The sequence below is a fragment of the Nannobrachium achirus genome, assembly GCF_963921795.1.
Source record: "Nannobrachium achirus genome assembly, chromosome: 15".
NCBI classification, from domain to species: domain Eukaryota; kingdom Metazoa; phylum Chordata; class Actinopteri; order Myctophiformes; family Myctophidae; genus Nannobrachium; species Nannobrachium achirus.
Genome location: NC_137822.1, coordinates 9,890,752 through 9,917,121, shown reverse-complemented (window position 1 = coordinate 9,917,121; position 26,370 = coordinate 9,890,752). Strand labels below are relative to the sequence as shown.

The 26,370-nt window shown below is 43.6% G+C and overlaps 1 protein-coding gene across 1 annotated transcript in view; it reads right to left on the bottom strand.

Annotated features, from left to right (window-relative positions):
• tmc2a (transmembrane channel-like 2a) overlaps positions 1-20,849 on the bottom strand; it is a gene marked incomplete at both ends in the record, with an annotated part of 30,527 nt that extends 9,678 nt beyond the window's left edge. The window contains 12 exons of the mRNA XM_080743372.1: positions 9,612-9,791; positions 10,696-10,884; positions 11,771-11,918; positions 13,677-13,819; positions 15,027-15,125; positions 16,437-16,543; positions 16,638-16,719; positions 16,826-16,916; positions 18,781-18,939; positions 19,433-19,874; positions 20,512-20,553; positions 20,813-20,849. Coding sequence (XP_080599498.1) covers positions 9,612-9,791; positions 10,696-10,884; positions 11,771-11,918; positions 13,677-13,819; positions 15,027-15,125; positions 16,437-16,543; positions 16,638-16,719; positions 16,826-16,916; positions 18,781-18,939; positions 19,433-19,874; positions 20,512-20,553; positions 20,813-20,849 — 1,719 coding nt within the window. The remainder of the gene's footprint in view (positions 1-9,611; positions 9,792-10,695; positions 10,885-11,770; positions 11,919-13,676; positions 13,820-15,026; positions 15,126-16,436; positions 16,544-16,637; positions 16,720-16,825; positions 16,917-18,780; positions 18,940-19,432; positions 19,875-20,511; positions 20,554-20,812) is intronic.
• Positions 20,850-26,370: the final 5,521 nt, after the last annotated feature.

Genomic DNA, 26,370 nt, shown 5'->3' with positions numbered 1-26,370 from the left:
TAAGCCTCTGTCTAGATTTTCAAACATTTTTTATTGATAAAATCCATAATCTTAGGTTACTACATAATTACACTGCTCCAGATCCAGTCACACCCACCCGTACTGTCAATTTCTCCCAATTCGAACCCATCACTCTCCCTTCACTTTCCGAAGTGATCTCTCGCCTAAGACCCACAAACTGTCCCTCAGACTGCATCCCCTCCCGGCTCCTTATCGAGGTTTTTGGTACGGTTGGCCCAATTGTTTTAATGCTGCTAAATGTGTGTCTTACCTCAGGCTGTGTCCCTACTGCTTTTAAACACGCCGTCGTACAACCGCTAATAAAAAAGAAAAACCTTGACCCCACAGTTTTATCACATTTTAGGCCCATTTCGCAACTACCATTTTTATCCAAAGTTTTGGAAAAAATAGTTTACAACCAACTACAGAGTTTTTTAATTTCACAAGGCATTCATGAAAAATTTCAATCTGGCTTCAAACCTGGCCACAGCACAGAAACAGCTCTTTTAAAGGTTTTTAATGATCTGATTTTAACAGCCGACAACGGAAACCCCGCCGCCCTGGTGCTCTTGGACTTATCGGCCGCATTTGATACCGTGGATCACAGAATCCTTTTACAGCGCCTGGAGCATCAGGTCGGCATTACTGGTACGGCCCTAACATGGTTCCTTTCCTATCTGTCTGACAGGAGTTTTTCAGTACAATTAGGCCCATTCTCCTCACCTCCGGCCCCCCTCACATGTGGGGTGCCACAGGGCTCCATACTAGGCCCTATCCTCTTCCTGCTCTACATGCTCCCCCTCGGTCCCATCCTGTCCAAACACAACATTTCCTTCCACTGCTATGCCGATGACATCCAACTATACCTGCCCCTTAAACCAAATTCTAACAATTCCAACAATTCATTTCAGCCATTACTCAACTGTCTACAAGACATCAAAATCTGGATGGATGCCAACTTTTTAAACCTCAACCAAAGCAAAACTGAAATAATTATATTCGACCAACACATGGCCCCACCACTCATTATCCCAGACACCCTTCTCTCAAACATCCGCACATCCGCCAAAAACCTTGGTGTCACCTTAGATAGCACATTCAAATTTCACAAACAAATTAACTCAGTTGTCAAAACCAGCTTCTTCCAACTCCGCCTCCTAGCCAAGGCCAAGCCTTTTCTACCCAAGAAACAACTAGAAATGGCAACACATGCCTTCATCACCCAAAGGCTTGACTATTGTAACTCCTTATATAGTGGCATAGACCAGTCGTCCCTCAGACGACTACAACTGGTCCAAAACGCTGCTGCTCGCCTGTTGACTGGCACTAAAAAACGCGAACATATAACCCCGGTCTTAGCTTCACTCCATTGGCTTCCCGTAAAATTCCGCATTGATTTCAAAATTCTCCTTTTCACATTCAAATCCATAAATGGTCTAGCCCCTAAATACCTCTCAGATCTCCTGGAACCCTATGTCCCCGCCAGAGTCCTCAGATCTGCCGACAAACAGCTACTGGTCGAGCTGATTCCTAAAAAAACTACTAGAGGGGCCCGCGCTTTCGCGGCTGCAGCCCCTAGGCAATGGAACGGCCTGCCTTTTTCGATTAGGACTGCTCCATCCATAAGTGTTTTTAAATCTCAGGTTAAAACTCACCTATTTTCTTTAGCTTTTAATGTCACCTAAGTTCCTTTTAATGTACCTATGTTCCTTTTTAACGTCTGCTTGTGTAACGGTCCCAGGAAACAAGATAATTACCAGCCATTTATACTTTTGAGTTTTGATTTATTTATGTTATTTTTGACTAGTATTTGTTGTGATAATGATTTTGAATTTGATTGCTGTGACGTTTATTTGCTGTGATGAGTGAGTGGCTGGAATTGATGGTTTCCCAGAGAACTGATTACGCTCTCCGTTACAGGTGCGCATGCTGTGTGGGGTCTGTCTAGACAAAAGGATTGTGAACACTTGGACTTGACGCTGCTGGAAGTGAGACACGACAGACACGGAAGGGATTTGATCTTTTGTAAAGTTTTTGTAATAGATTTTTAACAGGTTCAGCTCTCTCATACAAGTCATACTTACCTCTGCTTTATGTGGTTTTAAGGGTAAGCTGTATTTTCTTAATTGCTTGTTTTAAATGCCGGCGTTTTACTCCGGTGTTTGATTAGTTTTTAAGTAAATTATTTATTGAGAGCGACACTTTTAGGAACCTGTTTTTATCCCTTCCTATGTTGTGTTGAGCTTTTATTATTGAGATGCATCTCTTGTAGCCGTTTTACTGTTGCCCTTGTATTTGTATTCAACTCTATTGTAACCACTGTAATCAGCCTTTTACTTTAATATCACCAGTTGGGGGATTTTATTATTGCTTGATTGCTTAATTGTTGCTGTTGGCACTTTTATATTGTAACAATAAACCCCCACTGTTGTTGAACAAAAGTCTATTTATTTGGAAACACAAACACCTGAGTGATAACAGAAAAGAACCAAATAAGTGTTTTAAAAGTGTCTCCCGCTTTTAACAATAGGGAGTGGCGTTGTCGGTTTTTTGACCAGAGAGTAACTAACATTTTGTTACATCTAATTTGGCGTTGGTCGGCAGGATTTTTGTTAATTACTTTGTGGTGTATTGTGTTTCCAAATTATGCCATCTGAGGATGAAAGGGCTGGGCCTTCGGCCACGGTTACACCGGTGTTTATGTATCCATGTTTTTCTGGGGCTCCAGGCATGACTAAATTTAAGGGTAAAGCCTCTGCTATTAGTCTGTCCGAATGGAAAGCCACACTAGAAATGATGTTTACGGTACAATACATCCCAGATACACACAGGGTTGATTTGGTTTTGAGTGGTTTAGAGGGGGAGGCAAAAAGAGAAATATTGATTCTCCCCACATTACAGCGAAACACAGCTAAACAAATCTTTGACAAACTTGATGAGTTATATGGAGATAGGGTGCCTGCCTCGGTCCTGCGCTCTCTGTATTTTAGTTGCACACAAGCAGCTGGGGAAACGACTAGGACTTTTGCACTAAGGCTCCAGGAGACTTTTAGGAGACTCCAGAACAAAGACCCCAGGGGGATCGGTAATGAAGATGTGCTGTTAAGAGACCAGTTTGTGGATGGCCTTCGTGACATGACCCTCAGACGTGAGTTACGCACAAAAATGTTATTGCAGGAAGACTTGACATTTGCCCAGATAAAACAAGAAGTGTTGGCACGTGTAGAGGTTTATGGAGAGGAGGAAATTCCTACGCATGCTTATGCTGTACAGCAAAATAACTCTCCTCAGTCTACTGCCACCAGGCCCTTGGGTCAATCTCATGTGCCCCAATATGAAAATCGCATGATTACAGAATTACAGCAGATGAGACAGGAACTGAGGAAAGAAATGATGGCTGAGTTTCGTGACCAATTCACTTCTTTATCCCGTGAGCTGATACAGGAGGTGAGAGATCACAGCCAAAATGGCCGCAGAGAGCAAGACTGTCAAAATGGCCGCCGAGAGCCAGGCTATGAACAGAGGTCTGCACAACCACCACACCCTGCACCCAGGAGACAGGACTATGGTGAGCAAGGCCCTCAAGGCTATGAAAACTCCCATGACCACCCACAGCAACGGAGGGGTGAGTACAATGACTCAAGGCCAAACCAGGGAAATGGAAGATGGCAGAGAACACAAAACCCATTATGCTACAACTGTAATAAGAGGGGACATACACAGTATCAATGTAGGGCCAGAGAGAATGTTCAACACCCACAGCAACCTTTAAACTAGAACGTCCAGTTGTAGCGAGCCACACAGCTGGACGTAGTGGAACAAACGACACCCACATTGATCAGGCTCACCTAGTTGGAGAGAGTCCTACTATTGAAGTAGAAATGGACGGCATTATGGTCCCTTGTCTATTAGACACTGGCTCCCAAGTGACAATGTTAACCCAAAGTTTCTTTGCTTCTCACTTTGGAGATCAAGGCGTTCATCTAAGAGATGCCTCCTCTTTTTTGACCATCCGTGCTGCTAATGGCCTCTCCATCCCCCACTTGGGCTATGCACTGCTTGACATGAAGATTGGCAGTATTGAAATAAAAGGGTGTGGGGTAATTGTTGTGCAAGACCATTGCCTTAATGACCAACCTGGCCTATTGGGGATGAATGTGATCCATCAATGTTGGGATGTGCTGTTCTTAAAGGGACAATCTGTGCTACGCTGTGATATCTCTGCCTCTACATCAGGTCAGCAGGCTTGGTGCCGAGCCCTACAGCAATGTAAAAGAGAGAGCCTCTTTTCCGATACAGATGGAAGAGTGGGTTTTGTCCGCATTATGACTAAAAACCAGATCCGGATTCCAGCAAGGACGGAACAAATGGTCTATGGCCATGCTCGAGTGGGGCTTGATGGGAAAGATTACCGGGCAGTGATGGAGCCACTGAGGTTCCACAAAGAACTGCTGGTAGCCCGCACAGTGGCAACGGTGCAGAGAGGCCTAATTCCCATCCGGGTGCGAAACTGTGGCAACACGCCGGTCTACTTGCACCGCTACCAGAAGTTGGGAGAAGTCTACAAAGTGGACGACGTGGATGTGATGACCACAGCAGATGTGAGTATGAATATCACAAAACAAAATGTTGTGGAAGTTAGTACTTACTCTGCCTGTGTTTCTAATGCTCAAACAGAAGCAGTGGCCACACCCATCCCAGTGAATCTGGTGACAGACGGTTTGGAGGAGGGCCAACAGAAGCAGCTCCGTGAGCTGATTCAGCGTTTCTCTGGTGTGTTTGCAAGCTACCCGGAGGATTATGGCCGCACGGATGCAGTGAAGCATGCCATTTACACTGGAGAAGCCCCACCCATCCGGGAAAGGTACCGACAAATACCTCCTAAACTCTTCCAGGAAATGAGGTCAGTACTAAAGGGCATGCTAGATTCTGGAATTGTACATAAGAGCAATAGCCCCTGGGCCTCACCTATTGTACTTGTTCGGAAAAAGGATGGCACCTTACGCTTCTGTGTAGATTACAGGAAGCTGAATGCAGTCACCAGGAAGGATGCCTACCCTCTGCCCCGGGTGGAAGAGTCGCTCACCTCCATTTCGAACGCCAAGTGGTTCTCCACCATGGACCTGGCTGCAGGTTACTGGCAAGTAGAGATGGACCCAAAAGATAGACAAAAGACTGCATTCACTACTCCCATGGGCCTTTATGAGTTTGATCGCATGCCTTTTGGTTTAACCAATGCCCCCGCAACCTTTCAGAGGCTCATGGAAAGCTGCTTAGGGGATTTGAACTCTGAGGCCTTACTGATTTATTTGGATGACGTGATAGTCTATTCCAAGGATTTTGACTCTCACCTTAAACATCTTGAGTTTGTTTTCTCTAGGCTCCAGCAGTTTGGCCTGAAGTTGCAACCAAAAAAGTGTTCTCTGTTGCGAAAAGAAGTCCATTACCTCGGACATGTGATCAGTGCAGAAGGAGTGACCCCTGACCCGGACAAATGCAAGGCTGTGCGTGAGTGGGAAAGACCAAAGACTGTAACTGAATTACGATCCTATTTAGGCTTCATTGGGTACTATAGAAGATTCATAAAGAACTTCTCACGGAAAGCTTTCCCCCTAAATCAGTTATTGGGTGGCACTAGCTCCAAAAGGGCAACCCTGGGGAAATGGACAGAACACTGTGAACAGGCCTTTCAGTCCTTAAAAGTGGAACTCACCAGTGCCCCAGTCTTGGCTTTTGCAGATTTCTCTCTGCCGTTTTCCTTATACACTGATGCCAGCAACCAAGGCTTGGGGGCTGTACTCTGCCAACATCAAGATGGTAAGGAGAGAGTTATTGCCTATGCTAGCCGTAGCCTGCATCCAAGTGAAAGAAATGAGTCCAATTACAGCTCATTTAAATTGGAATTCCTGGCAGTAAAGTGGGCAATGACTGAAAAGTTTAAGGAGTATCTGCTGGGGGCTAAAGTGATTGTGTTCACAGACAATAACCCCTTGTCCCACTTGCAGACAGCCACCCTGGGAGGTATCGAGCAGAGATGGGCAGCACGGCTGGCAAACTACGACTACACTATCCAGTACAGACCAGGGCGCCACAATGCCAATGCTGATGCTCTGTCCAGAAAGCCCAATGAGCCAAGTGAACCCCCAGGAGATCCAGAGGAGCTGGAGGTTCCTGTCTTTCAGCCGCCTACTGTTCCAGCCCAGGTCAACTGTCAGCAGACGACCCATGACACACCCGGCACCACCCTACCTGGATGGACACTGACTCAGTGGCAGCATATGCAGAAGGAGGATGCAACCATCCAGCGGGTGGTCCAGCTCCTGCAGGGGGGTGCGCCTCCGGATGCAGCCGCCAGAAAATCTGAGTCCAGACCGGTGGTGGACCTCCTTAATCATTGGGAGCGCTTCACCATGAAGGAGGGGGTACTTTGGCGACAAGTCCAGTTGCCAGGAGAAGATGAGCTGATCTGTCAGTTAGTAGTGCCCGCACAGTGCCAGCGTGAAGTGTGGGAGTGCTACCATGAGAAAGCAGGCCATTTTGGCAAAGAAAAGACTTTGTCAATCCTGCGCAGACGTGTGTTTTGGACGAAGATGACCCATGACGTCGATACTTGGAACAAACTCTGTACTCGTTGTGTCCTGAACAAGGCAGCTCCGCCAAAGAGAGCCCCCTTAGTGTCAGTGCAAACGTCAATGCCCCTCGAGCTTGTTGCCATAGACTATTTAAAAATGGACTGCTCTATTGGGGGGGTTCAGAATATACTAGTGATCACAGATCATTTTACCAAGTTCGCATGGGCAATCCCAACACCTGATCAGACAGCTATGACCACAGCTAAAGCACTCTGGCAACATTTGTTTCAGACCTTTGGCGCCCCCCAGCGGCTACATTCAGACCAAGGGGCCTGCTTCAATGCCAAGGTGATTAAAGAACTGTGTAGTCTTTATGGAACAACCAAGAGCCAAACTACCCCGTACCACCCGGCCGGAAATGGCGCCTGTGAGAGGTTTAATCGATCGTTAATTGACCTTATGGGCACCCTGGAAACAGACAGGAAAGAGAGCTGGCCTGATTATGTGGCGGAATTAGTCTTCATGTATAACAATGCTGTTCACAGTTCCACTGCTTTCACCCCCTTTTATCTTATGTTCGGCAGACACGGCCGCCTTCCACAAGATGTCATGTTGGGCCTGTCACCACCAGAAGAACCAGTGACCACCAGTGACTGGGTCCAGGGTCACCACAAACGCTTACAGGCGGCCCACCAGAAGGCATGCGAACAGGGAGCACAAGCCACTGCTCGTCAGAAGAGCTATTATGACCGCTCTGCTAAAGATGCCCCACTGTTGCCTGGGGAGAGAGTCTTAGTCAGGGACCAGAGAGCGCGGAACCGAGGTAAGCTTCAAGATAGGTGGGAAGCTACCCCATATGTGGTGCTTAGTCAGCCCAGAGAGGAGAATCCTGTATATATTGTGACACAAGAGCAAGGAAATGGTAGAGAGCGTGTTTTACACCGTAACATGCTACGTCCATGCCCGTTGCCTCCAAGACCACGTAACGAAGGGCCTGACCAGTTAGTAAATGGGGACAGAGATGTTGGGATGCAGGGGTTGCCTTGGTTAGGTTATCTTCCCACAGGTGGAGTTTCCACAGTCTCTCCAGAGGTGGTGAGAACGGCCTTACTACCAGTGGAGGCCGTTACCATCCATCCACCAGTGGAGGCTAGGACCATCCATCCACCAGGGGAGGCTGGGACCATCCATCCACCAGGGGAGACTGGGACCATCCATCCACCAGGGGAGGCTGGGACCATACACCCACCAGTGGAGGCCCAATCAGTCCCATGTCCAAGAGAGACCCGGCAGTCGCACAGAAACAATAGGGGAGTACTTCCAAAGAAATTTGAACATTTCATTGTCAATGATTGAACGTTGTCGAAGGGACTCGACAAAAGTTAACCGGGGAAATATGTAACGGTCCCAGGAAACAAGATAATTACCAGCCATTTATACTTTTGAGTTTTGATTTATTTATGTTATTTTTGACTAGTATTTGTTGTGATAATGATTTTGAATTTGATTGCTGTGACGTTTATTTGCTGTGATGAGTGAGTGGCTGGAATTGATGGTTTCCCAGAGAACTGATTACGCTCTCCGTTACAGGTGCGCATGCTGTGTGGGGTCTGTCTAGACAAAAGGATTGTGAACACTTGGACTTGACGCTGCTGGAAGTGAGACACGACAGACACGGAAGGGATTTGATCTTTTGTAAAGTTTTTGTAATAGATTTTTAACAGGTTCAGCTCTCTCATACAAGTCATACTTACCTCTGCTTTATGTGGTTTTAAGGGTAAGCTGTATTTTCTTAATTGCTTGTTTTAAATGCCGGCGTTTTACTCCGGTGTTTGATTAGTTTTTAAGTAAATTATTTATTGAGAGCGACACTTTTAGGAACCTGTTTTTATCCCTTCCTATGTTGTGTTGAGCTTTTATTATTGAGATGCATCTCTTGTAGCCGTTTTACTGTTGCCCTTGTATTTGTATTCAACTCTATTGTAACCACTGTAATCAGCCTTTTACTTTAATATCACCAGTTGGGGGATTTTATTATTGCTTGATTGCTTAATTGTTGCTGTTGGCACTTTTATATTGTAACAATAAACCCCCACTGTTGTTGAACAAAAGTCTATTTATTTGGAAACACAAACACCTGAGTGATAACAGAAAAGAACCAAATAAGTGTTTTAAAAGTGTCTCCCGCTTTTAACAATAGGGAGTGGCGTTGTCGGTTTTTGACCAGAGAGTAACTAACATTTTGTTACACTTGTACTGCACATGTGTTGTGCTCTTGTTGCCTTTGTTATAATGTACATATGCTTGCTTTTATTGTTTGCTCCTGCTCTCACTGCTCTGACTGTACAGCACTTTGGTCAACCTCGGTTGTTTTAAATGTGCTTTATAAATAAAGTTTGATTTGATTTGATTTGATTTGATTTAGTTTTAATTCAGAGCAAAGCTACTTTTAAAAATAGATTGAGAGGAGCTGTAATGCGGAGCGAGGTTGTTTTAGATTATGTATAGATTGCGTTGGTTTCTGATATGTTTATTTTGAGTTGCGTATGAATCACTTATTATAATCTGTTTCCTTTTTGTCATTTTTGTGTAAATTAATTCTAGAGTGTTCCATGTACGTATTTTAGGTACTTGGGGTATGCGGCCAGGTTTAGGCTTGGCTCAGGGTAGAGGACGCCCCTGCCTTGCATAGTCCAACATGAGCACACAACGGGCACTAAATAATGTTCACTTTTTATTAACTGTTTTCTATTGTATGCAATGTAAATGTGTATACAGTCATTTAATTGTTATTTTATTTGTGCTTGTCCTTTTTATTTCACTGTAATTTTTGTAATATGACCCCAGGAAGAATAGTCACTGCTGAGGCAGTGACTAATGGGGATCTTAAATAAACAATAAACAATCAAATGCAGCCCAATGGGCTTTACATAAAAAAGAACAAAACATTTAATACAACATAAAATACAATAGAAAGTGGTGGAAATATGACAGATATGTCAGATAGTGCAAGGCGTGTATATATATATATATATATACCTTGCTGTTGACCTCATCGAACAGGGCAAACAGGAAGGTGTAGAGGTTCCCCAGGAAGAGGGCGAAGATGCGTCCCAGCTGCCACTTGAGGGCGATGCGAGGATGGTAGTCCTCCAGCTCAGCGATGGTCTCAAACAGAGGAGGACACACCAGACCCAGCAGGGACATGATGAGCTCCAACTGGACAAAATACGTACAGAAGTCAACCTCAGGGGTCATCAATATGTCCGTACGCGGACAAATGTGTCCGTGGCAAAGACTTGGCCTTGTCCGTGCATGGCATGTTTTTGATGTTCTTCTTTACACGCCATTATAATGTTCTTATTCTGATTATAAGACCCAATTACTGAATGTAACGAAGTCTCCAGGTTTTCTTCAGAATATGTATGACACTGATTTACACTACCGTATAATCTGAGTTCCCAGAAGTCCTTCTTTTTATGGCACAATAGGAGTCCGACTAGGACAAGTGGTTCTCAAATGTTTTATTTGCAAGGACCCCATAACTCTGAGAGTCTACAAATGGAACCAAATGGACCCGTATGGGTCCATTTGGTTCCATTTGTACACTCTCAGAGTTACAGACTTGTTATGGTCATTCAGGGCTAGCTCTTTGTGTGTTTCTGGTAATGCTATTCTCATTCTCAGTATCTCATTTTGTATGTCAAATCGGCAAGGCCCCTGAAGGTTATCAATCAATCCATCTTCATGTAATTTTCATGTCATGGATCCCCAAATTGATATGTATTCTTAAAAGATGTTGTGCCACAGAGCTCCATATAAGAGAATAATTGTCAAGATTTGCTCACAAGTTGCATAGTTCTGCGTTATGAGCTTTAGATCTGAAACTTTCAAATAGCTTAAAAAAGGTAGGGCTTAAATGTTTAAGCTGTTCCTGGAACCCCCTCAAGGACCCGTGAATATTTGATTAGAATCAAGTGAATAGAGTAGACTATGGGGAAATAATGGAATAGTGAATTTGGCAGACAGACTTCACTGGTCCTTTACGGAAACTTAATTATAAAAATAACAAGAAAGAAAAAACAATTTGCTATTATTTCTACTGCCTTGGCAGTAGTATTACCTCGTTCTTCTCATACCAGCTGAGGTCGTCCCTGTTGGCGAACTCCTGAGACCTTTTCACAACAAAGAAGATGAGGTAGCCGCTGCCGCCCAGGCTGCAGACGATCATGAAGTTGGCCAGAACCCTCAGAAACCTTCTCAGGTGGATGTTCTCATCTTTCTGGTTCTCCTGCTCGTCCACTATGGACTCCTGTACTCAACACAACAGGTACGCATGTTGAAAGATTCTCATCCTCCAACTCCAGCACAGTGGTTCTCAATCTGGATCGAGGCCAACTTGAACATCTCCTAAAAGTGTTGGCGTTGAACTTGTGAGCTTGTAGATCAGGGCTGTTCGTGTGCGCGCGCGAGAGCATGCGTGTGTGAGTGTGAGTGTGAGTGTGAGAGAGAAGGAGGGGATTATGTGGTTTAGTCGCTCCTTCCTTTTGGACCTGTTCTCGTAGACCTTTCTGCTTGTTTCTCTCACAACATCTGGCAACAACGTATAGCCTATATATGTATTGCTGGAGCAATAATAATAATAAAAGAGAAACAGAAAATGCATTCACAAGATTTGCTTTTCACAAGCAAATAAAAAAGAACTTAAAGGAGTAGTTCACCCCCAAAATGATCCTTTTCCTATTGATTTCTCATGCCATGGAGACCTGAGTTCAATAATATATTTTTTTTTGTATTTGCATAGTTGCATTCCTCAGACAAAAATGTGATTATAGAAAATTTACCCCCATTGATTCCGGATGGGGACCCGGATGCATGGCCCTGGATTTGGACCCAAATGAATGGCACTGGATGGGGAAACCGTCAGGTTCTTATTATTATTTTTTTTATGCATTTTCTTTTTGTCTTAGGAATGCGACAAAAAACTAAAAAATATTATTGAACTCAAGTCTCCATGGCCTGAATAATCAATAGAAAAAAAGCCATTTTGGTGGTGAACTACACCTTTAACTGGAAGGATCTTTTTTCAGCTGTCAAATATTCTGTGTTGCTGAAACATTGAGAGGAACATGATTTAAAAAATAAATAAATGGTGGAATGGAAACCATAAAGTGCCTTTATACGTCCTCCATGTTTACCTTGAAGCTGGTGGTGATGGAGGCGTATTTGTTGTCAGCGGTCTCAGGGTTGCCGATGAGGTAATCCCAGCTGGTGAACATCTTCCACGAGAAGGTAAACTGTGAGTCGTCTCCGTCTCCCCCCCCAACGTCTGAATTGTTAGCCATTCTGAACACAACACAGTTGTAGAGGTTATCAATTATTCATCAATTATAAAAAAACTATTCGAATTTGTTCACGTCCATTTATTAATATATATAAAACAGAATTATCACTAAGAACAACATGGATAGCTGCAGCCCAACAGAGTTGTCTAATTCAATGTTTCTCAAATGGGGGTACCTGTACCCCTAGGGGTACACACAGGGGTACTGCAGGGGGTACGGGAGAGAAACTAGAAAATGGGAATATGTATTTTACAGTTATGGTCATTGATAAAAACATTGACAGACTTTGTGTGAACCGAATTACATTAATAATTTGACTCAACTGTTTTTGAATAGAGAGCAATGTTTAAGTAAGCAATTTACCCCGAGTGAGAGGACATTATGCTCTCATAATGTCCGCAGTGAGGGTGTTATCGGACGAGGCGCAGCCGAGTCCGATAACACCCGCACTCAGGACATTATGAGAGCATAATGTCCGACCCCGAGTGGTAAATAGCTTTTCTACCACTTTTTCCCGTATACATGAAAGAAAACACATAGTTGTAACTTGCAAGGATCTTAAGTTACAATCATTATTGCCTATAAAACTTCCGTGAGACAGCAGATAGTTCCACAAACAACATCTTCTACTCACCAACAGATGGCGCCAACTCCATAGTAATCCATGCGTCTAGCTTACAGCTAAGCTAACGTCAGTTAAAAGCACCGTTCCGGCCGTAAATAGAGGCTGTTCGCTTCCAGAAAGGCATAGGTTCAGAGAAAAGGGGCTTTAAAGTTGGCGGATTGCATTGGATCCAAATAAATCGGCGACGATAGTACGCACGTTAGTAAACATAGGACCGCTGCGACCTTCATTTGTTGGTTGGGGGAAACCTCCTGAAGTCCCCGGATGTACACTGAGGCGCATTGATCTCGGACACACAACTTTGCGGCAGTTGTCCTCTCATAACCTCCGGAATTTAGCCAATCAGAATCCAGTATTTGAACACGTGACTCGAAAAAGTGGTAGAATTGCCATTATGGTGTTTTATTTTTGAACATATTGGCTGTAGTCAGGGGAAGGGGGTACTGCAGCCAAAAAGGTTTGAGAATTCATCACCCGAATGGCTTCATTTAAAAGAAACTAGACCAGGTCACCTGGACTGGACGTGCCAGACCCGCAATGAAAACTAGTATGGCACTGAACTAACACATGAACACACAGGATTTTATAGTCTCAGCAACAAAGCGTAGTGAGCTTGTAGATCGGCTGTTTTCACTAGTATGGCACTGAACTAACACATGAACACACAGGATTGTATAGGCTGAGCAGCTGGAAATGTTTGTGAGCTTGGAGATGGGCTGAGGAATTTATAGTGTCAGCAGCTCGTCAGCCAACTCAACTCAGCTGGTCCTGTACAGGTGACGGCACTCAAGGCAATCAGCCCAGCAAGGGAAGGGAGGGGCAGATGAGCAGACAGGCACATGAGGAAAAGAGGGACAGGCAGAGGAGGAAAAGAGGGACCGACAGACCGACCGACAGACAAAGCCTTATGTAGGCCGACCCCCTGGGTCTGGCAAAAATAAGAAATGAGATGAGAAGCAACAAGATCGTGTGAAGTATAAATAGCCTCATCATAAGATTCGATTATTATATTAAGTTATGGTTACAAACACGCGTACGCATATCCTTTTATCATATGTTTGTATATAAATTGTATTCTACATGTGTTTTCTTTTTGTTTACAACCTCTTTAAAAAGATGACGTTGCCAACTCACGTGCGGATCACCATCATCAGGCTGTAGCCGAAGGAGCCGATCCCCACCAGCAGGTAGGACAGAGGCAGCCTGAACTTCAGCACACCGATGGTCCTCAGGCTGTTGTAGTATCCATAGAACAGGATGGAGTACTGGCAATATCCCTGAGACAGAGAGGTGGAGGTCAACTTGGGATTCGCGCAGACTCAGAGGGTACAACTTTTCAATTCTCAAACCTTTTCATTTCAAGGACCACGACTAAGTGGTCTGTAACAAACCAAATGGTCTGTTTGATTCCATTTGTCCGACCCTTACATACCCGTAAGGGATGATTTAGAACAGTGGTTCCCAAAATGTTCTGGTCGAGACCCGAAAAGAGAAATTAGAGGTTTGCCCGGGACCCAAACTATTGAAAACAGCAGATCTACAAGCTCACAACGCGGTGCGAAGCGTCGTGTTGTGAGCTTGTAGATCGCCTATTTTCATTCATTCACTTTCCATGCCAGGGCCAAAATGGCCCCAAGGTCCCTGTGCCAGGATTTTGTATGTTTTCTTTACTATGCAATGAAAAAAAATGATTTTTTTTAGAAACAGACACAGTTGTTGTGATTCAGTGGCAAAAATAATTTTGTCAATCAGACAAATGGTTCCAGAGATAGAGCTGTTTGAATGAAAAAAAGTGTCCATCCACTAGAATGGACACACATTTTCTCAATCAGCTAAACGAGGGAGCCAACACACAAACAGAGAAAAGCATCTCTCTGATCTCAGGTCATTTTGACATCTTAAAAAAAAAAAAAAAAAAAAGAAAAATCCTTTTTTATTATTCTCGTCAATTCTCGTCATTGGCACTGACGGGTTTTGCGATGATTCTCGTCAATTCTCGTCTGTGGCAGTTTTCTAATTTATGGAATTTCTTAGATTTTCATTTTATTCATTAATGAAATTACCAAAAAATCATTGAATTTTTCTTTTATTCATGATAATCTTAGCTTTTTAGGAAAATGTTTTGAAATAATAATTTCAAAAGAATTTCGGAACAAACAAAAAATTAAGAGACCCATAAAAATGTGTTCGCGACCCACAAATGCGTCCCGACCCAGTGCTTGGGAAGCAGTGATTTAGAACATCCTCAACGAACCCTGAGGATCCCAAGACCCCGCGTTGAGAACCAGTCTTCTAATGCTGCATATATTCTTTGCTAGTTATAACAGCCATGTGTGGAGTTGCAGGGAAAATAAATCACGGCAACCGTCTTTAATTCAGTCTGACCAGAAGCATGATTAAAACCTATCCCTAAAATGAATGACAAGAGGCTGCAGATGGAGTGACATCTGGAGAGCTGAGCAGCTCCCTTCCTGTTTCACCTACGTTGAAATCCATGAGGGTAGAGTAATCCTGGGCAGTGTCCTGCTCTGCTCTGGGCACCGTCTTTCTGGGAATGGAGCCATACGGGAGGCCCATCATCACCTGGACATTAATACGTCAACAGAGAGAGAGAGAGAGAGAGAGAGAGAGAGAGAGAGAGAGAGAGAGAGAGAGAGAGACAGACATAAGGGAGGCCCATTATTACCTGGACATTAATATGTCAACATAAGAGAGAGAGACAGAGACAGACCATTCAAGCTTTCAATACACAGTAACAAAAACAAATGGACCCTAATAACTAGGGTATTAAATGGAGACTGTAAAGTAACTCCCGGGTAAGTAGGCTACACTGTTACTTAAAGGGGCACTCCACCACTTTTCAACCTATGTTCATATAATTGGTCCTCACTCAAAAATAGCTTTTCTTTTTTTTTTTTTTTTTTTTCTCAGAGGAGGGCTGTGGGCTGGTCAGAAACCCATAGTCTTGTGACATCATCGATTACCAATCCAGCTTATAGAAACTGCAGGCTTTCTATTCCTGAAAAGTTGCAATTTTAAAGTGGAAGCCATTGTTCTCGCGATATTAAAAATCTAAATATGTTTTTCAAAAATATTGATTAATTTTTTTTTTTGGAAAATGATGATGTCACAAGACGATGGATTCTGAACTTCCCACAGCTCTCCTAGGAGACTTGGACTGAGTAGAAAAAAATTGTGATATTTTATCATGAACATTAGTGAGGACCTATTATATGAAGACAGGTTGAAAAGTGGTGAACTACTCCTTTAAGTAAAATGTTCAGGTATTTAACATTTTCTGTACTTTTACTTCTACTCAACAATTTTGTATGCATTTGAGAAGTGGGACATTCTGCCAAGTACTTGGTACTTTAAGTACATTTTGATGCCAATACTTTTGTACTTTTACTCAAGTAATTTTTTATTACGGACTTATACTTCTGTATTAATACTTTTAATCAAGTATAAAATATATATTTCTCCACCACTGCCTTATGGGTCCATTTACTTCCATAGTTAAAGGAGTAGTTCACCCCCAAAATGTTTTTTTTCTAATGATTAGTCACACCATGGACACTTGAGTTCAATAATATTTGTTTGTATCCGTCGCATTCCTAAGACAAAAAAAGAAGAAAAACATTTTTATTATAGTAAATTTACCCCCATTGATTCTGGATGGGGACCCAAATAAGGCTCTGGATGGGAACCAAATGCAGGGTCAAGGAAATTCACCTCCATTGATTCTCACACAAATGCATTTGGGTCCCCATTCAGGGCCTTGTATTTGGGTCCCCATCCAGCCCCATGCATTTGAGTCCCCATCCAGAATCAATGGGGGTACATTTACTACTCCTTTAAATTATGACTTGACTATGACTAGATTTGACAGTGTACCTCTGGGAGGACCACCAGTCCGAACATGAGGCCAAACAGGACCAGGTTCATGCCGTACATCCAGCGCAGGAAGATAAAATAAGATGCCACTGATGACCCAAAGTGACCTGAGAGGGGCGCCACAGGTTGAACATCATGTAAGGTACACATTATTTTCAAGCAGGGGAATCCGTTCAACGCTTGAACCAGGAAGTAACTCACTTTCCACCTCCTTTATCTTGCGTTCCCATGGTATACACGATGTGCTGAAATTCTCAAAATCCCTTTGGAACTTGATCCATTTCTGTCACAACACGAAAGGGGACAAAAAGAAAGTGGTTCCAAAATGAAGACAGACAGCACAAGCAAAAAGCAATGACATGATTGCAGTGTTTCCCTTTGGTTCTGACCTTCATCATCATAATTTTGTAGGCATACCACTTCTTGCCTTTGCCTTTGCCCAGCGCTCCTTCAAACTTGTCCACAAACTGTTGAGCTTCCCTGCAGGGAAGAAATGGAGGAACACAGAACAATGTAAAGCTTTCGTCCATTAGATTAATGTCCTTATTTCTAACCCTTTTGTCTCTTACTGAGAAGAGGAGATATTGCATTTTGAGCTTCGGGCAATACATCTACCTTTCTAGTAACCGGAATGCTCGCCCCAAAACACACTCTCCCACTTTTTGTGTGGCACTCTCGCCCCCAGTGGCAGACCACTCATCTGTTTGGCACATTGCGTTGAACGTTTCCCCCGAACGAGCCCCCTGCCCACTTGGTTAGAACAGACTACATTATTTAGTAGGAAGTAGTTTGGCAAAAGACTATTACGATAGAGGCACGCCGTCTGAAGCAGACTTGATCCACGAGAGGCACCACCGAGCGAACTCTAAGGAGAGCAGTCAAGTTTAATACGTCCCACTAGGGACAGAATCCTAAATCATCGTCTCTGTACCCCCGAGATGTCAAAGTTGGCCATGTTTGACGTAGACGGAAATACCTGGTGGGTCCCACAGTCCCGAGGTCATTTGAACCGGGACGAGTGTGTTTTGGGCCGAGGGTTCTTGTATGGTGCACATTTCTCAGTGGGAGAAGTTACAGAGAGACCACCTCCAACCACTGCAGGTGTACTAGTTATATTGTATTAAAGGAGTAGTTCACCCCCAAAATGACTTTTTTTCTATTGATTACTCATGCCATAGAGACTTGAGTTCAATAATATTTCTTTGTATTTGTCGCATTGCTAAAACAAAAATGTGATTATAGTAAATTTACCCCCATTGATTCCGGATGGGGACCCGAATACATGGCCCTGGATGGGGACCCAAATGCATGGCACTGGATGGGGAAACCGTCCCGGTAAGTTTACTATTTTTGTCATAGGAACGCGACAAGAACCAAAAAAATATTATTGAATTCAACTCCATGGCGTGAGTAATCAATAGAAAAAAAGTAAATTTGGAGAAAGGGGAAGACGGAGAAGGAGATCAGCCGGAGAATCGGAGCAGCAGGAGCGGTTTTGCAGTCGCTGAATCGCACTGTTGTGAAGAAAAAAGAGTTGAGCCGTAAGGCAAAGCTCTCTGTCTTTCGAGCAATCTTCGTTCCCACTCTCACCTATGGTCATGAAGTGTGGGTCATGACCGAAAGTATAAGGTCTCGGGTACAAGCGGCCGAAATGAGTTTTCTCAGAAGGGTGGCTGGTATCTCCCTTAGAGATAGGGTGAGAAGTTCAATCACCAGAGAGAGACTTGGAGTAGAACCGCTGCTCCTTCACTTGGAAAGGAGTCAGCTTAGGTGGTTCGGGCATCTAGTACGGATGCCCCCCGAGCGCCTTCCTAGGAAGGTCCTCGATGCACGTCCCACTGGGAGGAGACCCCGTGGCAGACCAAAGACCAGATGGAAGGATCATATCTCCAGACTGGCCTGGGAACGCCTCGGTATACTCCCAGAGGGAGTGGAGGAAGTTGCACAGGATAAGGAAATCTGGAAGTCTCAGTTGGAACTGTTACCTCCGCGACCCGATTCCGGATAAGCGGTTGAAGATGGATGGATGGATGGATGGATGGAGGTGAACTACTCCTTTAACACATACTCTACCATACAGATTGGTTCAAATGTGTTACTCATTAAAACAAGTGCCAGATTGTACCTCTAGTCTAGAACCACTCAAACCTATTCTTAGTTGACTGCTTAGAGTCCAGCAGGTCTCTCTACTAGGCATCCTCCTGTTTTTGCTCCACACTGAATCTCTATAGCAAATATGGCCAATCTACGAGCTCACAACGCGGCGCGGAATGTTTGCCCCCAGAATAGGAATGCCAGGGTTCATGTGGTTAAATCAGCTATTATAAGAGGTGAGAGGTTATACTTGAGGTGGTCGAGTCGCTTTCTCATCCTCCATGGTTTGGTCCTCATGACGTTAATCAGCTGCTTCTTCTCCTCCACCTCCTCCTTTAGCCGGGCCATCTCTCCATCTGACATGGACTCCTCACTGTCTTCGCCTGAGCCTTTTTTAGAGCCGTCGTCACTGCAGCATAGAGATGGACGCAAGAGGAGAAGGAAGGAAGTCAGAGATACAGTATATTTCATTTAATGTTTCGACTATTCGAAAAAATAACATATCTACAACCTGGAACATTCAATTATTCTTCATTATTGGATGAGGTCCTGAATATACATAGATCTGCCATTAAAAAATGGGGGTCAACCTTGGTACAAAGTTCTTTCAAATGATGGTCAGCAGCCATATTCGGGGTAATGAAATGCCTGGATCCCGAGGCTATATGTGGGGCAACTGAGGCTCAGTAGGTAGAGCAGCTCGTCCAATTATCCGTGGGTCGGTGCTGCGGTTCGAAGTGTCCTTGGGAAAGACACTGAACCATTGGCTCCAATGAGTCGGTCGGTGCTTGCCACCATTGGTGTGTCAATGTGGGAAATGGGGACGCTGGGGTCTACAGTTTGTCGCTTCACCTTCCAATGTATGAATGAATGAACCATTGTAAAGCGCTTTGAGTACTTACCCATCTTTACCCTTCTTCTTCTTCTTGTCGTCGTCTTTCCCCTTCTTCCCCTTTCCCTTCTTGTCGTCCTCCTTCCCCTTCTTTCCGCCTTTCTTTCCCTTTCCCTTGCCTCCTTTCCCTTGCTCCTCCTCGCCCTCCTCCGCCTCCTCCTCCTGCTGACCCTTGCCCTTGCCCTTGCCTCCCTTCTTTCCTCCTCTCCTCGCCGCCGCTCCTCCACGCTTCCTCCCCTTCGGAGCCGCGTCTTCGTCTTCGCCGTCTTCGTCCTCGGTGTCACCTTTTTTGCCCCTCTTTTTCCTGTTGGCTCCCCGGCGACCCCTGGGAGCCTCGTCTCCCTCGTCCTCATCCTCGGCGTCCTCGTCCTCGTCGCTGCCTTTCTTTTTGCCCCGGCCTTTTCTCGCGGCCGCCTGCTTCTTGCTCCTTCTCTTCTGAGCGGCACTGCCGTCTGTGTGCCAACACATTCAAACACACACACACACACACACACACACACACACACACACACACACACACACACACACACACACACACACAAATAAATGTATGCACAGACATACACATACACACACACATTTAGTAGTATTTAAACACCCTGTGTATTCAAAAGGTTAGAATGGACAGTGTCCTCCCTAATAAAGTAGGCCCACCAGCGTCTCTTTTTATCTCACCCGACTCTACAAAACCTTTACAGCTGTACCACTGAAAGTACCCTCACCCACTGCATCCCTGCTTGGTTTGGAAATTGTACTGTTTTGGAGCGGCAAACACTGCTCAGTCAGTGTATCATAGGCTCGTCATTACCAACAATTGAGTCTATCTACAAACGACATCAAGGATGACTCCCACCCAAACAATAGACTGTTCCACCCCTCCCGTTCACAGAGTGGCGAAAGGGCAAATTAACTCCTCACTGTACATAGTTACACTGACTTTTTACTGTTTTTTATTAGTATCTATGCTACTAACATCTTGCATTATGTCACTCCTTTACATTGAGTACTCAGGTAAATTCCTCTGTACACTTGTGTTAACAAAATGAAATCCTCCATCCATACAGAACACTGCCACTCATATCCCCTTACCGTCACTGTCTGCGTCTATGTCTCCGTCTATCTCGATCCCCACTGAGAGAGATCAGTGAAACAAAACAACACATGCATCAGTGGTTTAACATGAGCATCTCGAGTTCTGCTCCATGGAAAATCAACTCAATGCTGTTTTAGATCATGGAAAAAAATTAAACCCACTGTTAAGCTTAATTAATATGCTTTGGTGAAAAGGTGTCACTCGGCACAAAATATCATATTTTTCAACATTGAATATTTGATATGCCTGTATTTGATATGCCTAAGCATGAATCACTCTGCACAATATCAAACTCACCATCCTCCATTTTAGCTATGTCGCTTTTCCGAGGCATGATGGAAATGAAATGTCGAGCCTTCTTGGCCGGGCTTTCTGTCGGAGCTCAGTTGCAGTGGCTGGTAAGAGAGCCAGGTCCTCCACACGTTTGTTCAGCGCTACCAGGACTCTCTGTGCAGAGTCCAGGTACCCAACTCAGGTATCTAACCATCCCGTCACTATGACGACTACTGCACTTGACCTGCGCTCCACAGGTGCGAGTAGTGGACGGTGCCAAAAAGCATCAGCAAGGTTCACTGCCAAGCATACATAGAAACATATTTTGTCAGTCCACTCCCCTCCAGCAAAATACAAAGTTCTATTTTAGATCAAACAAGCAGAGGCCATGTCATATGAGAAAAGGCCCTTATCGTGACCAAAAGAAGTTTCATTAATGACCACAACGCTAAACAAAGAGGGGTCTGTGTATGTAAACACAATGGAATACCGTTTGCTTCTTGGTTTTTCCTAATAGCCCAAAACACCAAGACACCATGTCATTTAAAACAGACACTCTCACTCATCGTCTGGTTATAGGAGACCTTGTTACAGCCACCCACAGTAAAAGACGATACACACTAAAGTTTTAATGAAGGCTTGGGTTTCCTTTTTCCAAGACCCATTAGAGGCAAACGGCAAATGTATTATCCTTATCTCGCGCAATGTTTTGATAAGTCGAATGAAAATGCTTTAGACAAGAGAAAGTGACAATTACAATACAAAAGGTAGCAGAGAACACTTACGGTGTGCTGTGTTAGGAAAAGAACAACGGCTTGCATGGCCACCTTGGAGCCCCTGTAAATAATGGAGGACAAGATCATCTTCCACAGTGAGAATTATTCCATTACACGGTCATCAACTCCGCCAAATGTGATGTATTTATCACACCCTTTGGGACTCATGTTGGCATGACTGTCTCTTGGGGGTTGGCATGCATACTGTACCGTACATTAGGTCTGTGAAGAAAATGACACATTGCAGATACATTGTGCTGGATTGCATTATTTGCACTACATGTCCCACCAGTCATTCACATGACGTGGACATTGAATTTATCTATCTATTATACGCAAATATTTGGTTCAACTTTGAAACTGTGGAGGGCCATTTGACCACACTTGTTCAACACTTATGAAGTGGGTGCAAGGTTTTGCAACTTTGAGCACATTTAAGCCATAACAATTCCTTACATTACAATAGGGCCTTCGTACCACCACCGGTAGTCAGGCCTATTGTAAATATCAAGTCTTTTCAGTTGATATTGTCAGCATAGTACAGTAGGCTAGTCCCCCATATTCCACAGTTGCCTGAATTAAAAGTAATTTGGTCATTTGATCATTACATTTAGGTATTTAGCAGACACTCTTATCCAGAGTGACTTGCAAAATGCAAGATCAGAGTAAACAGCATGAACTCTACGATTAATACGAAAACAAGTGCAACAATGTAAGATGGCCAGCAGCTAAACATCAAACCTAGCATCTGAGGATGGCTGTAGCTTAGTGGCTAGAGAGGCTGGCTGGTAATCAACAGGTCACCAGTTCGTCACAGCCCATCCGGTATACAGTATGTGTGAGCAAGACACCTAACCCCTAACAGTCTGTCTACGCAAAACTAGTATTTATTCATCTGAATAGGCAGCAAGCTGCAAGCACTGTTTATCAATAGAGGGTATGCGTGTGACATCATCGTATCCGGTTATGTGTGAATGCCTACTGAGTCACAGAGTCAGTAGGAGTCATGAGTAGTCAGCAGGAGTCACGAGGAGTCAGTGGGAGTGAGGAGGAGCGCATCTAAACTCCAATGTTTCATGTTGCGTTATGTTTTGCCACTCAGTCTGTCCATGGTGCTGATCCTGAGTGCCATATGATGCATACCCTCTATACTTGTTGGCTATTCAGATAAGTAACTTTAGACCCATATCCCTCCATACATAAGGAGGGTTATGGGGTCTCAAGAGATTATAGTTTCAGGCTGCAATGGAAGACAGGGAGTGGGTCTGCAGTCCTGACTGAGGGGTCGAGGTCAGAGGTCATTCCATAGCTCAAGAGCCAAGAGGAATCCAACGTGAATGATCATTTTGGGAGGTTGAGGAGTAGACGTTACATTTCTGGATCAAGGAATATTCAAGATGGAAACCTCGCATGCATGGGATTTAATAGGCAGGGTGAAAGCTGATAACATGAAAGGTTTTCCAACCTTTTCTCAGTTGATCCTGAGGTAGTTTTTGACGTATCAAAAATTGTGGGGCTTTTCTGCCTTTAATCCGATACAGAGAAGTCTGACAGGAAACAGTGAGTGACCCAGCAAAGAAAAAAAGCAGATCTTACAAGCTCACAATGCGTCATGTATTGGATGGGATAGAGAGAGAGAGAGAGAGAGAGAGAGAGAGAGAGAGAGAGAGAGAGAGAGAGGGATGCCAATGAGCAGAGGTACCATTATATACCACAGAAGCTGCCACCCTCTCCTACTGGCCAGAAGATGCCAGTGCGGCAAAAGAGTGCAGTCATATTACTCCAAATGTGATGAATTTATCACACCCTTTGGGACTCATGTTGGCACTCTTATGACTAAGATTGCAGTCATATTACAGGGGTCGCGGACACATTTTTATGGGTCCCTTAATTTCCCTTTATAAGTTTCCTACATTTAGTTTTTAATTAGGCTATTATTATTTCAAAACATTTTCAAAAAACATTCCCAAAAAAGCTGAGATTTTCATTAGTAAAAAATAAATAAAACTATGATTTTTAAAGTAATTTCATTAATAAATAAAAGACAAATCTAAGAAATTCCATAAATTAGAAAACAAATATCTAAGAAGTAGTGAAAATAGCCGATCTCACAATGCGGCGCGAGAGCTTGTAGATCTGCTGTTTTCACTAGTTTGGGTCCTGGGCAAACATCTAATTTCTCTTTTGGGTCTAGAGCTAAAAAGTTTGGGAACCACTGACCTAGAGGAGGTGCTATGTTACCTTGCTACATCGGAAAAAGGCTAATCAATCATCTACTGCCTCCAGGTTGAAATAGGGGCTCAACTCAATGGCTGGTCTGACAATTAAACAAGCCCACCTTGCCTTGGCATTGGAAGGACATGCTGTACGCTATAGGCACTGACAAGCCTCAGATCAGAGGAGCCTTTGGCCAGTGAGGATGGAAATAATTGTCCAATAGATGGAGAGAACAGTAGAGCAAAGGAGCCTATGCCACCAAACTGCATGGACTAATCCAATGCAGCTATCACACTTTACTGCGTCATATCTAAGCCTCTGTTTAAGGACTCCGTCTTGGTCGTTTTAGAGAGCCTATCCATGCCCCAATGCCCTAAATTAAGAAGCAGAATGTTTAGTCCATGGATACAAAATATTGCCATCTGTGCTTCTACTGACCCTGCCTACATCAGACAAGAACTGGGGGGAATGATGATGTGGAAAGTGAAGAGCCATTACATCAGGTTTCTCCAGTCTCTATACCCATCATCAAGAGACACTGGAAAGACAGAAAGAAGAAAGGCCTGTGCTCTGGCTTCTATCAATGTGCACAAAGAAATAGCAAGAAAAGTCATTGGTCAGTCTCCTGGAACATCGGATGGCTGTGCAGTTTCCTGGGCCTGGTATATTATCGCCTGTGCAGGAATTTGCAGTCGACAAACAGGCTGACACATATGGACAGGCATTATTTGGGGACGAGGCGAGCGGAGCCACACATCAGTTATGTCCTGTCCTGACTCAAATTGTAAACCTGACCCAAATAAGCCGTTCATCATCTTTCTCACCCGACCAGAGCTGTTGGCGGTGATGCAGGCTGTGACGCATTTCCACCTGTACACGTACGGTTCTTTTTCAACCGCATACATCTTTGACCCGACTCCTAAATTATAGAAGGACAGATGACCCGGTGGCTTGAAACAATTTTGAGGGGCACCATCAAACAGGCCATCTCCATAGCAACGCTCCTTAAAGGGATATTCCACTTTCAAAAAAACGTTTTGTCATCGTATGGTCTTATCAGGCTTGTATGAACACCCTGAACAATTTTTAATTTTCTTCATTGAATATTTATATATTTGATGTAAATGTTATCTGGCCCTCCAGGCTCAGGGCCTCTCCCCACACACACTCATTGTAACTTCAAACTCCATTTTAACCATGATAGATTATTTAAAAACACCCATAATATTTTCTGGTGTCTCATACTACCCTCCTAATACGTGAGCAGGCCATGTTTTTTCCATAACGTTTTTCATGTATTTTTAATAATTCTTTGGGAAAATGGAAAAAATTTAATACAATAAAAATATATAAAAAATAAATGAAAAACGTTATGGAAAAAACACGGCCTGCTCACGTATTAGGAGGGTAGTATGAGTCACCAGAAAAAATAATGTTTTTTTTAAAATAATCTATCATGGTTAAAATGGAGTTTGAAGTTACAATGAGTGTGTGTGGGGAGAGGCCCTTGGCCTGGAGTGCCAGATAACATTTACATCAAGTATCTAAATACTGAATGAAGAAAATTAAAAACTGTTCAGGGTGTTCATACAAGCCTGATAAGACCATACGATGACAAAAAGTTTTTTGAAAGTGGAATATCCCTTTAACCCCTTCACCCACACAACCTGCAATGAGAGCAGCACAGTGATGTGGCCCACAACCACATACAGAGTTGGATCCCTGGATCAATGCTGGACAGTGCGTAGTGTGATCTATAGTCAGTGGTGGAATTTTAACTTAGGTAAAGATATCAATACTGCAATGTAGAAATACCGTTAGGGCACGGTCACACCTTTATTCTACCTATGAGGTCGGATTCTTCAATTTTTTTTAATTGTTATTTTTGCTGAAATCCACAAACGGCAGCAAATCTACAAGCTTACAACGCATTGTGAGCTTATAGTTGGGCTATTTTCAAATGCCCAAAATGTATATAGGGCTGAACTGTTTACTGTAGAATGGTTTGTAATAATAATCAAAATCTACAAAGTCACTAACTTAATAATTGTAATGGAGTAATTTAAGTATAATATTTGCCTCTGAGATGTAGTGGAGTGGAAGTAAAAGTACTGACAATTGGAACTAATCCAGTAAAGTAAAAATACCTCAACATTGTACTGTAGTTACTTTACATCTCTGTCTACAGTGGACCAGTATGCACCATCAATCTCCACCTCCTGAATGTTATAAAATCCACAGTAAACCATGACCCCTTGTGGCTAATTTCTTTATTAAAAATGGGCAACTTCCTAGTATTACTTTTTTATGTGCAAGTCCACTGTTGAACTTATATTTACAGTGAAATTGTGCACATTACCAAAAATGTCCGAGTGGAATATCTGGGGAAAATCTGCCCTTTGCACCCCCTGGTTGTAGGGGTTTGAGCGAGCAGGCCAGCAGCCTAGCAAGGAAGGGAGTTGAGTTGCAATAATCAAACCTGAAGATGACAGAGTAGGGCTGTCACGATTGTGACGTTTTACATGACCATTAATTGTCACACAAATAAGGGTGATTAACAATTTAATTGTGTTTTTTGTCGTTGACAAT